The sequence below is a fragment of the Streptopelia decaocto genome (assembly GCF_964273445.1).
Source record: "Streptopelia decaocto genome assembly, chromosome: Z".
Lineage (NCBI taxonomy): Eukaryota > Metazoa > Chordata > Aves > Columbiformes > Columbidae > Streptopelia > Streptopelia decaocto.
This window is the reverse complement of record NC_138657.1, coordinates 55766843-55791500: the sequence shown is the minus strand read 5'-3', so window position 1 is coordinate 55791500 and position 24658 is coordinate 55766843. Positions and strand designations below refer to the sequence as shown.

The following is a 24658-nucleotide window of genomic DNA, read 5'->3' as shown; positions in this document are numbered from 1 at the left end:
TGGTTATCACATAAAATTGTGTTTGGTCTCTTTAAAGAGTTGGAAATTGTGTTCAGGGACACAATGATGTACTTGAATGTTTTAAGTGCTATACTCCCAACAAGCATGCTCAGGCAGAGTTTGTCAGCGTTCAGTTTTCATGTTTTATGTGAAACTACATAGTACCATCATATAGATGTTTTCTGTATTTGTACTAGTGTGACAAATGATAATTTTAAGGACCAAGGTACTGGTAATGCCAGAGCCGCTTAAGGTTTAGAAAGAATCCAGTGGAAATCAAACCAGCATTTTACTCCTGCATTAACTACAGGTAAGTCTTATACAAAGAAATAGCTGGCACCCACCCAAATTTGGAGTCCTGCAAATACAGGAAGCCCCATCTTGCTCCAAGCATGAAGACCATTAACACCTTTAACTGAAGTTTACATATACCATACATAGCACTGACAAGTTTTTAACTTTATTCTCAGTTCCAGTAATATTTTGTACTATCAACTTTTAGCATACTATTGCAGCTGTAGTTAAGCATCAGAACTATCTTGATATGATGATTGATAACATCTAGAATCACATTCCTCAGTGGTCACTGGTGTATTTCACTGCACTCCATCTGTTACTAGTCCTTTTTTGCATCATATTAACCATGTTACCCCTCAGGTAAAGCAAGTGAGTACGTGCAGTTCCCATTCTTTTTCTCTCCCCTCAGCTCTGTTTATGACGTCGTATATATCTATGCTTTGAAAGTGTTGTCTCAAATTCACAGTATTTAACTCTATTACTTTCTTGTCTAATCTAAGACCTTGCTTTTGTCTCCTCCTCTGGTCTAAGACAGAAACCTCTTCAGCTGTAAGAGGAGCTTCTGCAAATCCACCCTGGAAACATGATTTACTTTATTCTGGGACTTGATGCTGCCATCAAAAAGGGCACCATAGTTACTGTATTAACAGAAACAACAACACCGTTGAAGATGATGATTAACATTTCAACTATATATTTTTGGTACCATCTAGGAACTTCAAGCTGACTACAAAACCTTAGCTATGAAATTGTAGAGGCTAATTCAAACCCAGGCTTCATGCACTAAGACAGGACACTAACTTCTGGTAAATCCCACAGTTGCCAACTTCAAAAGCCATGGCTACCTTTGAGAAGCATTACATTTACAATATAAATACAGGCACAGAGCTTGCACTGTAGATGCAAAGGTGCCACTTTCCAAAGTTAAACATTCGGGGAACATTTCATTGGTTTGTCCTAGTAGCTTACATCATAATTTTGGCATGCTGACTTTTTCAGCTATAAATGGAATGTCAAAGATCAACCATATCCATAACCACTTTTCTTTAATAGCAAGATCAGGGTGAAATCAGACTTGGAAGAAGCTACAGCTAAGCCTGAACTGGAAAATAATTTATTCCCTTCAAGAGGTGGGTACTGCATATTCCTGGGGACCTTACTTTCACCACTAGGGAAATATCGTTTAGCCACTTCAAAAATTAGCTGTCACACAGTTCTTTTAACAAAAGGTGGTTTAATGGTCTCATATAAATACTATTTCTGGATTTACCAACAGTAGACCAAATGCTACCCCAGTGACAAATGAAGCAGGAGGGGTCCAAGGAGCACATGCTGGTAGCCTAAAGAGCTGGCTGATGATTCAATACTGGCTGTTCTTTGTCCTTTCCCTATTCCCACTAAATTCTGTTTAAGACAGCTAAAAATACCTTGCTGTAATAAAAGGTTTTTTCCATGTTAACCATTTCTGGTAGCTGGCAAAGATGTGCAGTCCTATCAGAAAGAAAAAGGGTTATGCAACTGCAGATAGGTGGGACACCAAAATACGCCTCTGAACAAAGGAAGAAAATGAGGCAAGCCACACAAAAAGCACACTTGGAAAGATGCCAGCCCACAGCACCAAATGACAAATAAGATAGTATTTGAATTGCCCTTATGCAGCATCTGTTTAGATTTTCTTTCTGCTTGACAAAGCATCACAAGAAATTTGGATTTAAAATCTATGTGAAAACATAAATTTCCATGCTAAGACAGTCACAGAGAAGATGTGGAGCTGCTTTATCACCTGCAGAACACATGCAGTTGGCCACAGGCTTTGTCAATTCTAGGTGCTTCTTCAGACCACCAACTCCAGTAACTGCACAGGAAATCCCCAAAGCCCTTCCTTTACCTTCTACCAGCAGACAGATTTATATTGTTCTAAAACTAGGTGTGAGAAGGGTGAGAAATCATACCACAGATTAGTGTCAGTGTAACTGATCATGGCTGTGTTTAATTTCAGAAAGAGCAGCTGTTCTTCTGGCTACAACTGCTTTTTTGAGTTAGCTTTCAGTTCAGTTGAGAGTAATTGTTTATCAGCCAGCTGCTGGAATAGAAAATTCCTTGTTATTTTTAAGCAGGTAACTTCAAACTGACTCTCCTTTTTTTAATAGGCCAGGCAGCCATGCTCCCCTGCAAAGGCTCTTCCTACTGCTATGACTCACTCTTAGCAACCTGTTTCGGCTGAAACAGGACAGCAGCCAAAGAAAGGAAGGAGCTTTTTCCTTATAATTCCATTAAATATAAACCGAGGTTGATACTAGAAATATGCCCAAGAGTCCTTTATACAGTATTAGTCCTTATATAGCATTATATGCACAATACAGAGATGATCTGGTGTTGTGCTGCATTAAGACTTACTATTTTGACCCAGCTGACAAATGCAGGGCAATGACTCCAGGCTGTTTACAGAACCCCTCCTGATACACAACAGCATGCCTCAGGTTCTTCTGTTCCTCCTCAAAGTCCTTCACAGCACAGGCATAAACAAGGGAAACAGAAGCAAATCCCTGTCTGTCTGCCCACCCATCTCTTTGCTAGCAAGGAATAAACTTTACAACTAAAACTTGTAATCTACAGAAGCAGCAGGAACTTTAGGAAATGCCACCTGGGTGATACCACTGTAACGCCCCTTACCAGCATTACTTGTTGCTGAGAATTTGATTTGTGAGCCTATGAGCACAGCAGGAGCATTCAGAGCTGTTCTGGCAGACATGCTCCTACCACTGACAACTGTTTGCCCACAATGACATCCCTGCTGTCCCGCTTCTGAGCATCTGTCTGACCATTCAGCTACGATCTACTTCATCTACCATCCCACTGTTTCTCTTGTTTGTTTTGTTTGTTCTTTTTAACGTGCAGAAATAGATTTAATAGAAGCTTTCTTGTAATGGGAATTAATAATCTCCAGCTTTTTTCCCCTACTAGCCAATGCCTACTCTACAATGAAACTATGTTCTCTACTCCACACACTACGCTCTCTACTCCACAGACATCCTGAACACAAGTTTCTTCTTAATCTATGGTCTAGTACTTCATTTCTAAAAATATACACAGGAATGAAGAGAAACTCACAGGCACTTTGTGGCTTCTTGCAAGAAGCCACAGACATGAATGGAAGGGTCGCTGCAACTGGAGAATTATTTGCTACTCTTAACATTTCTAGCATAGCTTAGAAGTGTTTGCTCTTCCAGTGAAGCAATATTACTATACGTATACACATACCTGCCCACCTAATTTTACAGTACAGTGACTTATTTCTTAGATGGACTTCTGGAGGTGTAACCATGTGGCTTCACATTAAACTTATCTTGCATCCCACCTTAAGGGCACTACGTTCTTTTAAATCTACCACAACCTACCTACTTCCTTGAACTGAGGTCACATTTCAGACAGTTAATTCTAATCCCTAGAATTCCTCAGTCATTTTTCATTCAATACCTCCTCAGCTTTTTTCCAAAATCCTGTTATACAAAACCCTGTACCGCAAAATGTTTGCTTTTTAAGTTATGGGGAATCCTCCTGCACGTTCAGTCCTCCTTCAAGAATGGAAGTCAAAAGGAAGAAAGTTTGGGGGTTTTCCCCCCACATCAGGAACAGCTGTATTTGTACAAATTTTTACCAATTGATTTGTTCTGTCACTTTTAAAAAGATTTTCTTCAACAGGCTTTTATGTTCCTGATATCAGAAGGTCCCAGTAATCACATTTCCTACAGGTGTCCTTGTCCTGTCCTAAGGAACAGAAGCACACTTTTGCTTTGGAAATGTACCTGTTTTCCCTCTTAGTTTTATATACTCAATACTAATATACTCACAGCATAATGAATAATTATTAAAAATTAATATAAAACAGAGACAGAATATGGGTTTCCTAGGACAAAAACTCCCCCATGACATGAGCAAATCAGAGAACACTTGTGAGGTACAAGCAGTAAGAATCTGGAAGAGAAACAAGGTGCAGAAGGTCAGTTTTCTTAGGAAATAAGCCCTCTTTTGAGAGACCACAGTAGTCAATACAATTTTTGGGAGAGAGCAAGTAAATGGCATTTATTCAGCTCACCATTTACCATTAGTCACGTCTAACTTCAGTTTCATGATATCTGCCTGAGCATTAAGATAAAACCCTATAGCATTATTATTTTGCTCTTTTAACAGGTGCAAGATCCTGCTGCAGTTATAATTAGTAACTGGATTAATTGCTGGCTACAGTTAGAAAAGCTCATACTTTGAAACAAGTCTGCTGACCAAAAAAAAGTCTCAAGAGCCACAAGCAGTGCTGTGGAAATGCACCATAAGGGCTCTCTCAAAACCAAGAAGCTCTGAAAAAGTAATGTGTAAACCACCTCAAGTGTGTGTACACGTGTATATGGTTGACTTTGGGATTTCTGGGGTGGAGGGAGGCGATAGGAAGGTACTGTGTTTTGGTGATTTTTGTTAATGAGGGGCAGGGCTGGACAGAAGGAGGGAAAGCACAGGAGGCACCAGTGCTGGAAAGTCTTCAGAAAAAACAGCCTCAGAGTGATTAATATGATAAAAGTTGGGCCAAAATTCTCTGAGGTTAGAATACAGGCTGCGAATCCAGGTACATTTGTAGGACAGGGAAATTCCATTTGTGTGGATACCCCACAGACACCCTTACAGGACACAATCCCCCCACCCGCTTCCAAAAGTGTGAAGTTCTCCATTAGGAAGCTGAGTAGATGCACAGAGCACCAAAGGAACTCATCCACCCTCCAGCTCCACCAGCAAAGCAGCAGCATTGCCCTTCTGTGATGAGAAGGACTCTGACAAAGACAGTGCCACACACCTCTCCAAGAGACGGTTTGCGCCCAATTATCTTGGATGCAAGCAGGCATTCAAACAAGATGCTCCAGAGAATAAAAGAGCTGAGACATTCACCCTGGATTCTTGAGTAACGCTATGAAGTGACAGAAAACCAGGATGACCTACCATCTCCCTGTTCCAGCCCTGCTCAACAACCCAGTGGTACAGACCAGGACATCCCTGCCTGGTTCATACAGGCAGTACAGGAGAAAGAAAGCTCCCTTCAGAGATCTTCTAAGCTCTGTGCTTCTCTGAAGGTTTGCAATGCGGCTTTTCCTTTTCTGCGTATTACAGGAAACTTTAGAGATCCCTTTGTAGAAGAGCTGGTTTGTATAACAGCCATTATTCAAACAGCTTTGTATAAGAGCAATTAATCATATTTCAGCTAGCACAAACTCTGGAATTCAGGGAAACACAAGAAATCTGGGCAACAGTTTAAAAATTGCAGTTCTGAGCACAGAAAAATGGCCAAGAGCCACAAGATGTGCTGAGAAATAACCAATCATTTGCAAACTTGTGTCTGTGCAAGTATTACAGCTTGTTTTATACCTGTTGGCACTTCATCTATGAATAAACACAGAGCTCTTGGCATCAACAAACAAGACACTGCCTGCAAACCAGAAATCAATGTGCAATTTTCTTCATGTGAAGCTTGATGTTAATATAGATAATGTCTATCCCATGTAATTTTAAACACAACAGGCTCACATCCAAACAGAATTATTAACAGTACTACAGAGATGTAGCAGAATTCATGAATCACTCATGAGCTGGGGTTCTTTAAAAAAAGGTAACAGAGTTTGAAGTTTATTTTACCTTTTTAATGCACTCTCATTTTCTTTAAAAATACATGTTTAAGATCCCTGGAATACTGTGTCCAGTTCTGGGCCCCTCAGTTCGAGAAGGACAAGGAACTGCTGGAGAGGGTCCAGCGCAGGGCAACAAAGATGATGAAGGGAGTGGAGCATCTCCCTTATGAGGAAAGGCTGAGGGAGCTGGGTCTCTTTAGTGCAGAGAAGAGGAGACTGAGGGGTGACCTTGTTAATGTTTACAGATATATAAAGGGTGAGGGTCACGAGGATGGAGCCAGGCTCTCCTCAGTGACAATCAATGGTAGGACAAGGGGTAATGGGTACAAACCGGAACACAAGAGGTTCCAATTAAAATTTAGAAGAAACTTCTCAGTGAGGGTGACAGAACACTGGAACAGGCTGCCCAGGGGGTTGTGGAGTCTTCTACTCTGGAGACATTCAAAACCCGCCTGGACACATTCCTGTGTAACCTCATCTGGGTGTTCCTGCTCTGGCAGGGGGATTGGACTGGATGATCTTTCGAGGTCCCTTCCAATCCCTAACATTCTGTGATTCTGTGATCCCTGGTATATCTGCAATATTATCTGTTGTTTAGTTTTTGCTTGTTTCGTTGTTTCTTTGTTGTTGTTGATTTTAACTGGGCAGAAAAAGGAAAAAAGAAGCAACACTTCAGAATTCATTCTTCCCCTTCCAGGGAAGGAAAAGGACACAGGTCTGCAGTTACTTCAAGGTGGAGGGGTATCTGGGTTGCTGTTTGAAGGGATTCTCTAACCCTTTACTCAGACCATGTATTCCTGATGACTCCCCTGCACCAGCTCCAATGTGTGAACAGCCCTACAGTGAGCTTGTATAGAGAACTGTGCCACTGGAAAGCTGAATTAAAGGAAAAATAAGTGACTGGACAAGGGAGGAAAGACAAAATATGTACTAGTCTGGCCTCTAAGATATCTGCATCCTGCTGTCAAAAAGCAACTGATGTGCAAAATCCGTGTCCTATGCAATGGGAAAAAAATCATGTCTGTTACTAGTAATAGTCCAACTCTCAACTCAGTATAAAAAGTATGGTCAATCTATTCTGTATGTACATTTCCCGCTGGGCAAGTAATGTTTCTTGGGTTTTTAATCCTCCAGCCTCAACTTGGCTGTACATTGCAGAAATAATTGTTTACTGACATAATTTTACCATAAAGTAGGATAAACAACATTTCATTCCATTGCAAATGATAACACTTGGCTCTTTTCTCATGAGAAAAAAAACTAACGTGTTCCTTCTACTTGGAGTAAGTATTTTTCTGTTGTGTCTACCAAGCTGTAAAAGCTTTCAGAAGAATGTAAGCACTGCAAGATATTTCTTTCAGCTCAGTTCTTCAGCAGTCAATTCACAATAATCCCATCACTACTGACAGCTGTAACTCCCAATCCAACTATGGCAAAGTTGTTTTGCTCTGTTTACTTATTACTAAAAAGTCTAAATACCATTACAGTACTGGAAGCACACACAAGTAGAAGCACAAGCATCTCCATACTTGAGCCACAGAGTATAGCCAGCTACCTTTATTTTTTTGTCTCTGTTTCAAGCAAGTTGCTTGGTACAACCTGTGGCTACAGCCAAACAAAACATTTTCAGAAACAAATGTTATTTCATTAGTTTTTGAAGACTAGGTAGTTGAGGCAACTTTCATGTGGGCAGGAACACATTAGGGACTGTTCTGCAGCTCTAGTCAGTAGCGTTTGGGAAAGTAAAGTAATACTGCCATGCAAACGGACATACCTAAAATACTGTGTTAAAGACTCCCAGGATCATATTTGGTTACTGTTTCACTCAACTTCTAATTCCAAAATAAACAATTAAAGTAAGAGATTTAAAGGGCGAAGCTTGATTGGCACATTAGGAGCATGAGTACAGAAAGCAGGCTAAACCCTGCTTTTCACTTGTGTGCAGCCTATGATCTCACTGCAAAAGGTGGCCGTCAGCCCAGGTCACTGAAATACCCACCACCCTCCCGTTCCCGTCTGTCATCCCCTGTGTCCTTGGACATACACAATGTTCTTTCCCAACCAGCCATGGGAGAGCTCCAGAGCCACTCAGGTTACATTCTGCACAGACTCATCCCTTTTCGCCCCAAGCCCAAGCCACACAAACACACGGCCCCCAGAATAGCAGGGCAGCCTGGCCGGGTTCCTGCAGCCCCGTTCCCATCCTGGGAACAGCCAAGACCGACTCCATCACAGCAACCTGATCCTCAGGGCCACACATTTCTGCCAACTGCAGGAGTTGCAGTAGGATCATTCTCGCTACTGAAGATAGCACGCATTTAGCATTTTAATTTACAATAGCTTTCAGATGGAGACTACTTGGGTTCCAGCATCTGTCATTAGGTCACTGGGTTCCCACACTGTGTCTGCTCATACTCCCTCCAGTTTGCAGATGAAGCTGTTGTTGGCAAAAGCATCCCAGAGATAACAGCTCCGTCTGGAACCAAACTGACCCACCTAGCTCCAACAAACAAATCTCAAAATCCATTCTTCACCACAACTTCCTTGTCTGACAGTCCACAGATATATTTTTGTAGTTTCACTCTTTCCATATACTGGTCCTAAACTGGGCCAGCTAGACACAATATTTTTAAAATACATGGCAACTTCACATCCAGTTAAAAATGCAGCAGCAATCTCTATGTAAGAACAGTAAGTGATATACACTACTGCTGATTTAAATAGGTAGATTATGTAAACTATTTAACATTCCCTGAAGTTATTAAAAACCCACACATTTCTATCATATGATCATTCTTTTACAAGTTAGATAAGGTTTTTTATGAAAAAGATTTAGTGCATTTTTCTCCTTATTGTGCAGAGGAGTAAGCCTCCTTTCTCAATGGCAGGTGTCACACTGAATTGCAGTAGGCACTGCCTTTGCTTCTGTTTTAATACCAGATAGTCACATAGAGCAAGTTCCATGAGACCAGTTCAGTAAGAGATTTTGTACAGGAGCACACAGACAATTCAAACATGGTAACAAAATGTAGATTCGTTATAGTTTGCCATAAAAGGCTTTAAGCAGGAACTAGCTTAATGAAGCTGATACCAATTACAGAAGTATATAAGCTGATACGGTATCAAAGACTTTTATTCAGGTAACCTTTAAAAGCTTGACTGCCACATGTATGGAAGGTGAACATGCTCGTGCAGGAAATGTGAGTCAGACCGTTTTAGATACCTGTAAATGCTGGGGAGCAAAGATTATTTGTGTACACCCAGAAAGACATGAGCCCCAACTAGATACCAAGTATTTCCTTCCTGAAGTTAAAAGTTTGCTCTCCAATGCTGTCCTGTCCCGCAAGCCAAAGGGAAACAAAGGAGAAATGCTCCATACATTCCCAGATATGTGCTTGCTTAGACTATTCATTTGAACAGTTAATGTCACAGGATTTTCTTCTATTTTTCTTTGGCTCTTTTAAAATTCAAGTTATGTATTTTCTATTTGGAATTTTCAACTTTTTGGCTTCTATCCTTCTTCTGAAGCAAATCACACATTTTCTTCTATATGTCCCTGAAGCAAGAAAATGAGACCATCTAGATAAAAATCTCTGCTTCCAGGGTAATGAAGCCCCAGAATATGAAGACATTAAAGTCACAATATCCCTAAGAGATGAACTTTTAAAAACCACCCACCCAGCAGCACTTAGATCTTAGTTTTTGTCAAAAACTTCCTTCACATTAGGTATAAAGTCTGAGCTGTCAGTTGTTTCTATGTTCTACCCTCACTACGAGGTGAGAGACACAGCACAGATTATGCTCAAAACTGAAGTTTTTCTCCTGGCACTGGTGAAACCACGGAGTCAGAACTCAAATATCAGCTCCCACTGAGACCTGTGGAATCTCTCATGTCAAAGGTTTAAAGCATCTGAAACATTTGAAAATGTTGATGAAACACCTCACGTTCATTTTTAATCAGTCATGTGCAAGTGCATGGAACAGAAAGTAAAGCTACAATTTAACTTGTTTGTAACTCAGCAATTCTGCTTTAAGCAGCCAAAGCTGCCAAAGTATTTCACTGGTTTCCCAGTATTTTGCAAGGTGGCTTTATTTAAGCCACACACTTCAAGCATCTCTCATTTCACAGCTGCAGTGTTTGCACTGTCTGCAGCAGAGATCATTTTCCCTCTGAGTCTCCCAAAACCACCCCTGTTTTTTGAAACGCCTAACCTGAGACAGCACACGTGTTCCCAAGTAACATTTAAGGGCATGCTTTCTGCAGCATGCACGCAGAGTTCTCCAGTCTCTCCAGAAACCAGCACACTGGTGTCTGGTTATGATTAACACTGCCTCTGAGTAATGCCACGTGTCAACAATTCTGTCCTGCTCATGACTCAGCCTGCGGCTGAAGCAAGTGTGCGAAGAGCAGATAAAGCCAGCACCACAGCTCAGGCAACCAACAGGTTATCAGGCGCTGCAGGTCTGGTTCAGAGCTAGTGCTGGCACTCTGGCCTGCCACGTGGGCAAGGAGGAAGGTTAGGAAGCTGTTTTCCTCACCCTCCTGCAGTAGCTGTCAGCTTGAAGAGATTTGTACTTTTTCATTTAAATAAAAAGACCACATTCGATCTGAAAGTTGCTATGCAGTAATGCTGTGTTAATCAGCAAGGTAAAGACATCCTGCATTAGAGTCGATAACCTCTTTCAGATGTCCCTGTGAAGGTCTCTGAACAGCTTCTGAATGAATAATCTTATTATAGGAGAGAAGAAAGTAGAAGTCTAATCTCCACAAAGCCTCTTATTTGTACTGGGCGATTGCTCAGCCAGAGATAAGACAAGGAATTGGGGTGCAGAATGCTTTCTCCTAAAGCCAGGGTTCTGTCTACACATTGACAAGATTACTGCATAACAAAACTATTGCCAATAAAACACTTACTGTTTAACTCTTACCATTACATTTTTTAAAGATATTCATATCCTTCTAGTTTAAGGGAGCTAAGTAAATAAAGCCACATCATCTCGCAGTTCATAGAATCATTCTGGTTGGAAGAGACCCTCAGGATCATTGAGTCCAACCATAACCCAACTCTAGCACTAAACCATGTCACTGAGAACCTCATCTATATGTCTTTTAAATATCTCCAGGGATGGTGACTCCACCATTTCCCTGGGCAGCCCATTCCACTGTGCCCCTGGCTTCCCCAACCTTCCCTCCCCACTCCTGAAAGACAGGAAAAAAAATCAACAAGGAATTTAAAAATTCAAGTTGATGTGCTGTTCTGTGCTTATAAGCCAACTGAGGTTTGATCAGGGTTTACATTTAGGTTTTGGGGGTTTTTAAATAGACCGCATGTTTCATTAAGTCAGACATATCTTACATTGTCATATGTCTTGCAATACTTTCAATGCAACTGAATTTAAGTAGCTTCACATTTTCCAAATCTACTTTCACCAAGTTCATTTTAGACAAGACACACAAGCCAACTACTACATTATGACACAGCATACTGAACATCGTTCTACATCTTCCATTATCAGCAGTGTTCCCTTACAACTCCTACTGAGAAATCTTCAGTCATCTCATACAAGCGTCCTTCAAATCATTGTCCCTTGCACAAAGCTGCCAAGTAAATATTTCAGTTTTGTACTAGGTAACTGACAGACTTCTGGTTGCCATTTAGATGGAAAGAGCATACTTACTGCTAGGAAGAGCATGCAGTACATGGAGAATGAAGAATGGCCAGAGTAAAACGATAGTCTGGAAGAGAAAAAAAGCAGACAGCTCATTATTTTTCTTTTGCAACACCCAGTCTACAGTGATATTGGTTATATTGCACAAATGAACTGGTAAAATGCAAACACCCCCATGCTTTTTTTTTTTTTTTTTTTAAACAGGCCATCTAGGCACAACAGCTGTCACTCATCATGTCCAACAGCTTTTGACAAACAGCACGTCCCTACTCAGCAGCTCTCCCAGCATTAGGTTGACTTCCACATCAGGTAGTAGCTTCCAACCCTTTGACCGAGGTCTGCACAGCAACCAAATATCCTCAACATCAGAAGCCAAATGTTTCTTCCAGCAGTATATTTTTTCATCTTCTTGATAAATACCAGACTACCATAAGCATTATTTTTTTTTAATTACTTATCAGATAGAGTATGTGTGAGAACAAATGACACATTAATCACCCCAAACCACTTAGTTGTATTTTGTCACCATCAAAAGGCAGTAGTTAACAACTGCTAACTAGATGTTTATACCACATATGCATTTATTAAGTGTACTGATTCACACAGACCACAATCATCTGTCACTGAAGGGCAGAGGCAAAAGCAGGAAGGCAGTTCATTAGTCAGCCAAACACAAAAGATGACACCTCATGTAATATTTGTAGAAATAGCTTCATACTTGGCTACCTCATTTAAAGCACGTCAGCATTGCCTTTAACTTGCAAAGGCTTCTGGCAGGCCCAGACTAAAGGTCAGTTCAGAGCACCTTCTGCAAGGTCCGGCCCTGCACTGGCAGAGTCTGCGAGGAGCCCAGTATCAAAGGTGTAAAACAAATCCCACCTCTCCATAAAAAAGAAGGAGCATAATAAAGTAATTTCTAATTCAGTCGTAAGTGAAAAGATTAAACAAACTGTATTTAAACTATTTTTTTTCTCTCTTATGCACAGAGCTCTGTAATAGCACTGCTCCGCAGACTATCAGCTAGGCTTCTGTGCCGTTTAGCTATGTAACACTGCACTCCTTGCTTAAGAGTTTGGCATATACAAACAAAGACAACTTAAGAAAAACTTTCATAGCTCTCCAAACTGTGCTCCACCATACCCAGCTGGGCCATAGTTTGGTGCCTAAGCCGGGCAGAGAGCCCGAGGCCAGGGAAATTCCAGTCAAGGAAACATTTCTGCTCTCTGGAGAGTAATGATGGCAGCTCTGATGTGCAGAAAGATTGGGTTAAACATTCACCACTCAAATACCACAAAGGAGGCAATAAAACAATCTCGTGCACAAGTGAAACTGCAAAACTTCCGGCACCAATTTGCATGTGTAACTTTAAGAAACTGCATCAGACCTCAGAAAAAAACCCAACAAATTTCCTCCATAGGTTTTCGAGTTCTCAGTTTATATTTCATTCAAAGCACTGCCAATAGCTTTCAGTTTCAGAGATACTAAATAAGCCATCTTGAAAAGAGTAATATAATATGACTTGTATGCGATAATATATATTTTCACACCCCTGCCAGTATTTCTCAATTCAGTTCTTATATAGAAAAACTGTACTGACGATGTGTTACCTTCAGATATTTAAAATTCAAAAGCATTAAGATTACATTTTGGCTAGACATCCCTTCTCCACTTTAGTACTCTAGTAACTCTTCCCAGTTATATCCCCTGTGCAAGAGTCCCCTCTGAAAGCCAATACAATAAGCATTTAGAAGAGCTCTGTGTCTTTCAGACAAACATGTCATCTGAGCCACAAAAGCAAAGTATGCTGTTCCACACAGCAGAAGATACAGAATAAGGAGTTCCTGGCTCCTATGCCAATATTTTATCCACTGAATTTGGAGCTATTCCTGCTGTTCATAAAATGATTTTTGCCACAATTCCTAAAGGCAACCTATTGCCAACTGAAAGAATTCAGAAGGCTAATAGTGAGATAAGGAATAAATCAATTTCTCAGTTTCTTTTGGGATTCCTATACCATTTTATAAGTGTTGTTGACTACCACCATTCTTAGGTTTAGGAATATATTATCCCAATGTTACAGTAAGAATGCCTTATTCCAAGTTGAGGATTACAAAATTTGAATGCATTCTCATCAGGCATAGATATGTATGCCATACATGATTGAAAAGGTTGTGCTTAGCATATGAAGTACACAGAAATACAACTGGGACAAAGTATTGATCCAACTTGTACACTGCGCAATTCCCGTGATATTTCTTAGGCAATACTGCTGTTTCTAGTCTTCTTAAAAGGACATATCACAAAAAACAAAACAAAAATACAACAAACACCACCACCAAAAAAAACCCACCACACCAAACCAACAAACAAAACCCCCAAAACAGCAACAACACAACACATAAAAACAACAAAAACCCAAACCCTTTAAAGCACTAAGTTTGACAATGGAAAATTTTCCCAACAATTCCTAAGCACACAATGTCTTCCCAATGTAAGGAGAACGTCCTGCCTCTCAAACCAACCAACCAACCTGTGCAGTTCAGGCTTCTTTGTGATCATACTGCAAGTGCTGGCTTGCCATTAGATTTTAATTTAAAAAATTCAATCAGTATTTACTAGTCCTAAGAATGCAGAAGCATTATAAGAAAATGCATTTGTAAATAAAATGGCACATGCACACCTCAAAACCCCTACTTTTTGCTAATGAAGGAAAGGCTAAATTATCCTACTAGGAATTTGCACATCAGATTTCAGGACAACTTTTTCAAGTTAATATTAGAACAGTACTCAGTGAAACTGTGGTGTCATGAAATGGAGTTGTTTAGTACAATGTCGTGTTTTGATTCTTTCCAAAGCAGCAGAGTCAGACATCAAAAGAACAGCTTTGCATAAATCCATGCTGTTTACTTCATCAATACCTACCTCATAGATCACTTCTGATGTGAGGAACGAGGCTTCATTTTAACAGGAGAAAGCATAAGCATTAATTATTTCCACTGGGGCAATATAGTCCTACCAAGTTAGAAGAATGCCTTTGAACAGTAACATGAAACCAGTTTCAGGTCTCAGCTGAAGTCTAACACACTCTTGGTTTCAATGTATACAGTAAAGCTGGACATCTTAAAAGAAGTCTTAGAACAAGGTAATTTAAGGGCTGTTTCACTGTCAGTTTTGCCATAAATTTCATATGGCTTATGAAAAAGAAAAAAAAAAAAGACGCTATGCTTCCTTAAAAAGGTGCCATAAGACCAATTACAATTAGTCACTAGAGTCTGTTATTTTACATCTGTATTTTTAAAGATTACCTGGAAAAATAATCAAAGTACAAACAATTCCTACAAGAAATAATTGAACTCAACCACTCATTACTTTAGCCAGGATTTCTAATTGCAGATAAAGTCTAAGATAAAGTCAGATAAATCTCAGATAAAACACTGACAACCATTTCACTGTGTTACATTTCTCTCTATTCACAAAGACAATTTAACGTAGGGAGCAGTGCCTGCCTGATAGGAGTACAAAACTGGAACATAACACAGCAAATAAAATTATCATTTATCTTACACTGTCACTTGCAATAAAGAGCTTGTTTTAAGCAGTCAGTTCTGCTTGGCAGTATTTTATAAAGTGCATTATTTTGTAAGTTAATTACTGAACACTGGAGCTCAGTAAACAAGCTTGATGTCATGTTGCCATATAATGTGTTTGTAAGGACACTGAAGTGCAGGAGTATGACAGGGAAATCAACAGCCTTAGTGAGACACAAGACTACAAAATAGCTAAAAACATATGGCACAGTGTAACATTAAATGGCGAGAAATTAAAGTGTTTGAAACGACACTAGAAACGGATAAATCAGAAAAAAGCCTATCTTTTGGTGCTACAATAAATGTGGCAGAGGCTGAATGATAAGCGAATCTTAGGAACTACTGAAATATGGAATGATCCCTTAGAGAAAAACAGGAGGCCCAGCAAAACATTATATGCACACTGCCACATCAAAGCTAATAAAACCACGCAGTGGATTAGCCAGCAAATCCTTTCTATCCTCAAGTTCTCAGGATTCTCCAGGTCTCACTCAGTTTCCACTGACATTCATGTTACCTGTTCCATTGATCTGCAGGGGAACGACTGCCAGACAGAGTTGCCGCTCAGCACGTGTCCAGTAAGCCAGAGAGCTACACATGCTTCTCATGGAAATAGTCCCAGAATTTCAGCGCCACAGGGCCGTGGTTTAATAAAGTGCTAGTCCTATGCTTAAGCTGAAAGACCATATTCTTTAAGTCAATGTTCTCTGCATTCAGCCATCAACATGTTTTCACAGCAGCTGCTCTTCTGTCAAGTGCTAGACTTGCACAAGAACAACTTCAAAAATCATTGGGGGTTGAAAGGTTTGAGGACTCTGAAATTAGGCACTTCTGTGATTATTGCAAAGAAATGTTTAACTAAGCACACAAGGAGGTCATCTATTTAACACTATCAGCAACTACTCAAACTCTTTTTTAAGAAGACAGTATTATCAGTTTCTCTACTTTCTTCCTTCTCTGCCAGTACTTAAACACATGCCTCAGTACAAAGCCTTACTCTTACAGAGAGAAAAAAGCTCTCAGTCTTCCCAATTCACTGATCCTCATCTAGGCAATTTTACCGACAAAAGTGTTCCAACATGAGACTTCCTAATTAATAAGTGTCTTGCACAATTCCCTGATCGTATTTGGGCTGAGAGGTAGGATCCACTCAGCTCTACTTCAAGTAGTGGCAGATAGTAAGAAAACTTAGTAAATGCTGACACTTCATACACGCGAGACTATGCCAAGCTTTTTGCAGACAGTTAAATTTTCCTTTTACAGGCTATCCTACCATATGCTTAACTTAAAAATTTATGAAAATGAAAGTTCCCTGTTTATCCTACTGACATAACACAGACCTAGCAGGTTCTAGGAAGAAATAGGCAGCCTTTTTCTCTTCCCACCATCCTTATGAAACAATCCCTGCAGACAGTGCAAGTAATGGGTATAAAGTAACCTTTTCCTGAGCTCAGAATCAACATGAAGTGGTTTAACTCAGTTATGAATACTACAAGGATTGTCTTCACTGCTATGTTTTTCAGATTTTGAAGCTTTTTGTAAAATGAAGTTTTCTTTGCTCTCCAAAAATTGAAGTATCTCACAATACATACTAGTATGCAGATAGTGTAACACACTGTTGCAACAAACTAATTGGGCAATGACTAGTTAGCTAGCTATTCTGCACCTGTCAGCAGCCGTTTGTACCAGCAACTGCGAGAAGAATAAGTTTCACTGTAGGATAACCAATAAGGAAAAATCTCTTCCTCCAGTTATTTTTTCTGTTTTGAATGAGCATCAGTCAACTTGCATCTTGAACTTCCAAATAGTCAAAAAGTTTCACCTAGGGAGAAAGAAGTTACCAACTCCTGGCACCCAAACCACACGAACAGGTATGTTCTGAACTCTCGATATTACAAAGTCCAACCAACTGGTACTCTGCAATGGCATTCCACATGCACATTGCAAAACCACAACAAAGCAAGTTACCTTTTGTCAGTTTTGACTTTATCACTCAATTTAACTTGGACAAAAGGAAAATTCAGTTTTCCACAACACTTCTGGTTAGCCTTCTCCAATAGAAAAAAAAAAAGTCAGGACTTTGTTTACTTCTCCTTCCTAGTAATCCCCTCTCAGGAAAGGGTAAAAGTGAAAATAGCAGCAAGGGGCATTTAAACCAACATTTCTAAAGACTAACCAGTTTGCTCTCACATGCATCAGATTACAGGCTTCTGTTCCGTTAACCATGTCTGCACGCATTATCCACATAATACTGTTCGGACTCACAGGAGCATTATTATCACTTTACGTAAAGAGAATGAGAACAAAAAAGATAATCCCTGTTAAATCAGGGATCTGATTGTTATTCCCTTTTTAAGGAACTGCTCTGGGCATGAAGTGCTTGGCAAGTGCGCAGAACCCTTACCCCAACAGATTCTTGTCGTCTTCGAAAGACAAAAAGGGAAGGGGGCAGCAGGAGAACTGTCGGCATTAAGGAGACTTCAGTTTCTATAGTATCGCATTTGAGCAGTGCACAGTTACACACGTGTCCAAAGTTTCATATTAACAGAATTTTTGCTTTTATTAACTTGGACATAAGCTCTGCAAATCAGTGAAATTCTGCCAGGAATAAGAAGATATTAGGTTGATGCAAAAGAAATTGCAGGTTTTGCATTGTTGAAATTTGCTGTTTGATATATATGGTAATACATTTTTAAATGCAGTTATGTTATGCATAATTTTAGTACTTTTTGCCTTTTTTGCTACTTATTACTTGTTGGTTATTTTGTATTTCTTTTAGACTATGGAAATGAGCTTAGATATAAAGCAAATTCAAGTGCTTTTCTTACTGGAGTTCAAAATGGATTGTAAAGCAGTGGAGACAACTTGCAACATCAACAATGCATTTGGCCCAGCTACTGGTAATGAACGTACAGTGCAGCAGTGGTTCAAGAAGCTTCACAAAGGAGATGGGAACCTTGAAGATGAGGAGCATAGTGGCGGCTATTGGAAGCTGGCAAAGACTAATTGAGAGCAATCAAAGCTGATCCTCTTACAGCTGCACGAGAAGCTGCTGAGGAGCTCAGTGTCAACCTTCTACGGTTGTTCAGCATTCCAAGCAAATCAGAAAGGTGAAAAAGCTCACTAAGTGGGTGCCTCATGAGCTGACTGAAAATAAAAAAAAAAATCCCTGTTTCCAAGTGTTCTCTTTTCTTCTACACAACAACAACAACAAACCATTTCTCAATCAGATTGTGATATGCAATGAAAAGCTGATTTTATACAACTGCCGACAACCAGCTCAGTGGTTGGACCGAGAAGAACCTCCAAAGCACTTCCCAAAGCCAAACTTGCACCAAAAAAAGTCACGGTCACTGTTTGGTGGTCTGCTGCCAGTCTGATCCACTACAGCTTTCTGGATCCCAGCAAAACCATTACATCTGAGAAGGATGTTCAGCAAATCGAGGAGATGCACTGAAAACTGCAATGCTGGCATTGGTAACAGAAAGAGCTCAATTCTTTTCCATTACAATGCCTGACCACACGTCACACAACCAACACTTCAAAAGTTGAACGAATTGGGCTACGAAGTTCCGCCTCATCTGCCATATTCACCTGACCTCTTGTCAACCAACTACCACTTCTTCAAGCATCTCGACAACTTTTAGCAGGGAAAATACCTCTCCACAACCAGCAGGATGCAGAAAATGCTTTCCAAGAGTTCATCGAATCCCAAAGCATGGATTTTTATGCTATAGGAATGAACAAACTTCTCGTTGGCAAAAATGTGCTGACTGTAATGGTTCCTATTTTGATTAATCAAGATGTATTTGAGCCTAGTTATAATGATTTAAAATCAACAGTCCAAAACTGCAATTACTTTTGCACCACCTAATATATCTACCTACTTGATTAGCTATAGCTAGCTTCCAAATAATTTCCTTTGTACTGAACACAAGTTACCAATTATGATTTCCAATGAACTTAGGCATGAAAATCTATTGAAATAGCAGATAGACTACAAGCACAGCTTTTAAAAACCATTAAAGAGTGAAGAGTTTTTGTTTCCTGTTATGAAAAGGAGTATTATCCATCACCATCACCACTGAGGAGGGCCAGTTCACATTTGAGCAAAGGAGATGTAAGACTGGAAATGTGATCCAGATTGCAGAACTGCATCACAATTGGTTACAGCATGTTCACCTTTCAGATTTGATTCTCCCTACTGCCAGCTGACTTCTTTAGCAAAGGCAGCTCTTTTTGCTTCTAAACCAAGTACAGCCCCATTTCACTATGAATGTAGCCCAGAATCTTCTAAAGTTTAAATATTTAAAAGCCTCTTATTCACTACCATATTTCAGCTTTTTCCTTCCATGTAAAATTAAGCGTAGGTGTCCTGACTAAGCTTCAATTCCAGAAGTGGTGAATAATTTAATTGGGACTGGACATGTTCCCAATCTGCCATGTTACATGTTGAATAACAGTAATGACAGAACAGTGACAAACAGCATTTACGGGAAAAGTTGCACCATCTGAATAATAGTACACACGTGTGACCTTCCATTCATCCCTTCTGAAGTGCTTTGATATCCAAGCTCCTTGAGAAATTATTTTTTGCAGATATCTTTCCAGAAATGAAAACTACTAAATTAGCGTCTGATGATGGTTAGAAGGTCAACAACAGAAATAATCAGAATGCTCTACAGAACATACAAGTATGCCTCAAGCAAACATGTAGCTGATTAATCTGTGGCAGCTTTAGAGAAATTTCTGATTCATTATGCTGTTAAAAACTGCCAGATTAGATTCCATTTAGTTATGTTTTAAGTGCAGTCTGATTTTTGACAAAGTTTGAAGACGTTTCAAAAGAAAATATTGGAACATTTCATACAAGTTAAGGTATGTTAATGCGAAATAATTGTTCATCATAGAAATTCTCCCAGTATGGAGAGGGAGGGAGGAGAGGAGAAGGAAAGGAGAGAGAGGAACAATTGTTTAAGAGAGATGGGTTAACTTAAAGCAAATGTTGTGTCTCTTGGCTTAGGCTTAAAAATTCCAAAGAAAACCAACTGGAAAGGCTATCTAATGAAACTGGAGAATGAAAGTATTGATTAAAATGTAAGAAAGTAATGTATGAATTTTGTGAGGGTTTTGTTTTGGGTTTGCTTGTTTTTTAAAACAGTTAGAGTTTTGAAGGTGTAGACAGAACAGAAAACATAAGATTTTAATAAGTTTGACTGAAATTCAAGCAAAGCTACACAGGTCAGACCCATACCAGCCATCTAGCACAGTTGTGTAGCTACTGGAACTGCTGAGTGATTCAGCTGCACCCACTGGCACACACCAGCATGACTTACAAAAGACCTCTAAACAAAGCTGAAATACAATTCCTGGCAAATCACTGGCAAAGGGCACCACCTTGGCAATTGTGTTGAAATAAATTATCAAGGTCAAAACAGTCAGCTCTAATTTCCTAATGCCTTCTTTGAAGATTACATTTTGAGTTTGCAATGGCAGGCTAAACACAGCTTGTTTAGAGTGCAGTCAGCATGGGAACAATACATCAACTGAAGTAAGGAAATGTTTTTTCCTTTAGACATCTGAGTTGTGATATGAATCTGTACATTACTAATAACATTATAATATGACACTTAACAGCTAAGTTATTCTCTTACCACAAACAGAATGAAGTGACAGACTCAAATTAGAAACCTTCAACTATTCAAAGTTAAACTCAACTTCAGAGAAAGTGTTTCACACACACTTAAGCAACTAGCAGGGATGCATAGGTCTGCTTTGGAGCCTAACAGAGTTCAGACTGGACAGAGTGCCTCTGAAGTAGCCAGACTTGTACAACATGGTTTAATATTTACCACTTCAGGTTCAAAGGTTGCACTTTTGTGCATGTGCTCACTGAGGTGATGAATAAAACAGAAAGGACAGCTTCTTGGATCTCCCTAGTACCCAGGTTTTCAAAGTTGCTCCAAACCCAGGACTATGGAATTTCAGGTCCCACCCCAACATTCATTGTCAGTAAAAAAGCTAAGAAATGATATCTAACAAAAATATTTGTGACAAGCCTGCACCGCTCAACTAAAGTACAATAAATACTGCATCCAAGAGAAATTTCTAGTAAATTCAGGAAGGCAGAGCAGGTAGATTAAGAGCCCTTCAGCACACACCCAAGACTATTATACACAGAAAAAAATACCTTACACTGCACAAGAATGTGTGCTGGTGGGAATTAGTTTAACCAGTGTGAAAGCAACAGGACAAATCAAACTGTACTGCATATGGCAGCCAAATTTAGCATGACTACAAGAGAAAGACATTATCAGCCTAAATAAATGTCCTGGCATCCAGTTCATCCTGAATACCCATACCGCTGCTCCATTCATCCTCCTTCATATTCAGCTGTCCTGTTAAGGGAGAACACGGATTTTGGGAACAATTAATTAAAAAATGATTTTGTTCTAATTTGATCCTTAAGCTCTCAAAAATTAAAGTATGCCCTCAGAACTGATTTGCAACATGACTTAAGCTTCAGCTACAAAAAACTTTAAACAGCAAATTCATTTTAATATATACTATAGGAGTGAGGCAACCACCACTTTTAAGTACATCCACTGTCCGTACTCATTAGCACATCATCTGCACCACCTTCTATTTGCTTAGAAACGGGGGTTATAGACATTATGTGAGTATGCAAAATACTCACACACTTTAATTGGTTACTTAGAAACCTGCTATAATAGCTAAAACTTCTTGCTTAAGGGGCAAATCTGTTATGACTGTTTACAATTACATTCTCACATCCTTCTGAGGAAAACATCTGAACCCCTACTTTCTACTCCCAGCTTTGCAGTATGTTAACCAAGGAACAACATGTTATGCTTATGCCTTCCCATCTGCAAAATGGAAGCAACTGTTCTGTGTCCCAGACCAGCAGCATGATAATTAAGCACTTTACATCGCTGGAATGAAAAAAGCTGCTTGGTTTACCTGAAAATTATAGAGCATTTCTACATGTGTGTAATACTTCTGCCTTCTCTATTTCAAAGAGCATAAAAGAAAAGTAGGGGGTGAGATGTTTGATACAGGCAGTTTTCTGCTCTAATGAACACTGCCCCCTCCACTTTCAGGACAAGAAACCTGAACTGTCGTCTTGTACAACACTGAAACCACTTTGTTATGGAACTGGTGGTAATATTTGCTTCAAAAATGTGAAGGAAAGTTTTGAACTGCATTCAGGAAGACTTATAAATCTTATTAAAAAAACAAAACAAAACCAAACCCCCACACACAACCCAAAAGCTGGACCCAGCAATTATCTGAACCTGAAATTCAATCCAGATATTTCAGTTGCAGTCCAAAATGACAGTAACGTTCCATAGCAAAGGGACACATCTGGTAATTATAAAATCCAGTTTGAAGCAGATCTTACATATAAACCAGGCAGAAAGGCCTCTTACCTACATCTCAACAGAAGAACAGAAACAAGCTAACAATACCTCAGTGGTACATTTGAAGAGACAAAAAGACTGGAACACCTCCAAATCTGCACCTTAAGTGAGAGCTCTATAAACAAGCTCTAGAATAAAAGTTATTGAATCAAAGCATTCAAAAAATTAAACCATATGTCAATCCTTGTCCTTTTAACTCACTGTAAGGTACAGCTGGACAAGCATAAAGAGGAGATGCAAAGTCAATAGAGAAGCTCAGCAAGGAGGAAGTTCACTTAGATGTCTGGAAGCTGGTGTTCAAGTCTTGCCCAAGGCTGAAGAATACAAAGACCTGCTAAGTTTTCCTTTCAGGGTTAGTAACTGATGTACACAAAAGGGAGAAGAGAACAATTCCAGGATACATTACAATCCAGTAGTTAAGACTGGGCATCTCCAACACTGAAGTACAGATCAAAATTTCTAGAGACTGGAGGCACAGGATCTCAGGCACCTCACATCTAGAGAGGCTTATCTGAGAGAAATTCAGATGCCTCAAAACCTGCTGGAAGGGCAACAAGTCATGGTGCAAGCAATTCAACAGATTGCTTTTTTGATGTTGCTGTTGGACAGGCCTGACAGGAAAAGTGCCCTCTGATAATCTTACTCAGGAGCAAGGATGAACTAGCTGGGCATGTCAGCAGCAGCCTCAGTTGCCATACCCATGAGAAGGTAGCATTTCAGGGACAACCTCCTCAGAGTACAAGGACATGCCACTGCCTTGCAGAAGAACACAAGCAGAAAGAAGAGGACATCTCAGTTCAGTGATGAACATCTGACTGAGCTCAGACACAAAGAGTCATGAGAAGCAGAAACAGGCTGCCCATGAAGGACAAGTACTGAAATATCACCCAAGCAAAGGAAGTAGGAAGAGCAAGGCTGGAGGCAGTGAAGCATAGAGAGGACAGTGTGAAGGTGTTCAACCACAGCAGCAAGACACATGGGCCCATGCATGTGGTGATCTATGCTGTGACAAAGGGTGTAGAAAAGCTAAAGGTCTTCAGGCCTTTTTTGCCTCAGGTTTTGAAGTCTTTTGCAATAACATCTTTCCAGCCTCCCATGTCTTCATGCCTGGTAGTACAGTTTAAAGGAGAGGTACTATCTAGTCGAGAAAGATCTAACCAAGATTACATAAAACTGGACTTGAAAGTCCATGAGACTGGATGGCTTACACCCAGTGGTGCTGAAGAAGGTAGGTGATGCAATGATGAGGCTGTTTAGAGGCAGAGGTTCTCCCTTATGAGTAGGAAAAGAGCAAGAAGGACTGAAGGAACAGATTTTTCCAACAGGCTGTGGAATCTCCACCTCCAGAGCTCTTGAAGAAATCAGGATACACAGGGCTTGTCAGAACTCTACAGCTACCTCAGCTTTAAACTGGAGGCTGGATAAGATGACCTTCAGAGGTTCCTTCTTGTACATACACCACGGCTTCCAAAGCATCCAGCCACATACCAGAAGTATTTAAATAATTATTTCTACATAGTGTAACAAAGTCTCCATAGTCTCCAAGATGATGTGGACACTAACAATAGGGGGAATAAATCAATTCAGCAATAAGGAAAGGTCCAGTGGAAATTTCGGAAGACAAAGATACAAAAAATTTTAAGATTATTTAAAGGTATACTCAACAGGGTAGAAAACATTTAAGGGAAGCCTGCATGTTTATTTTCTTAAATGATTTGATACTTTTTTGATGAAATTATAGAAAGTTTTGTTTGTTTGTTTTTAAATAGTTTTCATCATTATCTGTACATAACAATCATCCTGAAACACAGTATTAAAAAGATAGATTTTTGTTAATCCAAAACTATGAAGTAATACCTGGCAATTGGGTTATGAACTTACTTAAACCGAATCTTCAAATTTTTAACCACTAAATTGATTGGTCCCAATTAGTATCTGTTTCAGAAACTTTTGTGACCACTTCTGCACACAAGCATGTCAGGTATACTGAACA

General features: G+C 39.7%; 1 protein-coding gene across 2 annotated transcripts in view; it reads right to left on the bottom strand.

Annotated features, from left to right (window-relative positions):
* The window catches only part of PLPP1 (phospholipid phosphatase 1), a 67210-nt gene that overhangs the window by 2792 nt on the left and 39760 nt on the right, over window positions 1–24658 (bottom strand). For both annotated transcript variants that reach the window (XM_082075623.1, XM_082075622.1), the window contains exon 4: window positions 11646–11703. In XM_082075623.1, the coding sequence (XP_081931749.1) occupies window positions 11646–11703 (58 nt within the window). The remainder of the gene's footprint in view (window positions 1–11645; window positions 11704–24658) is intronic.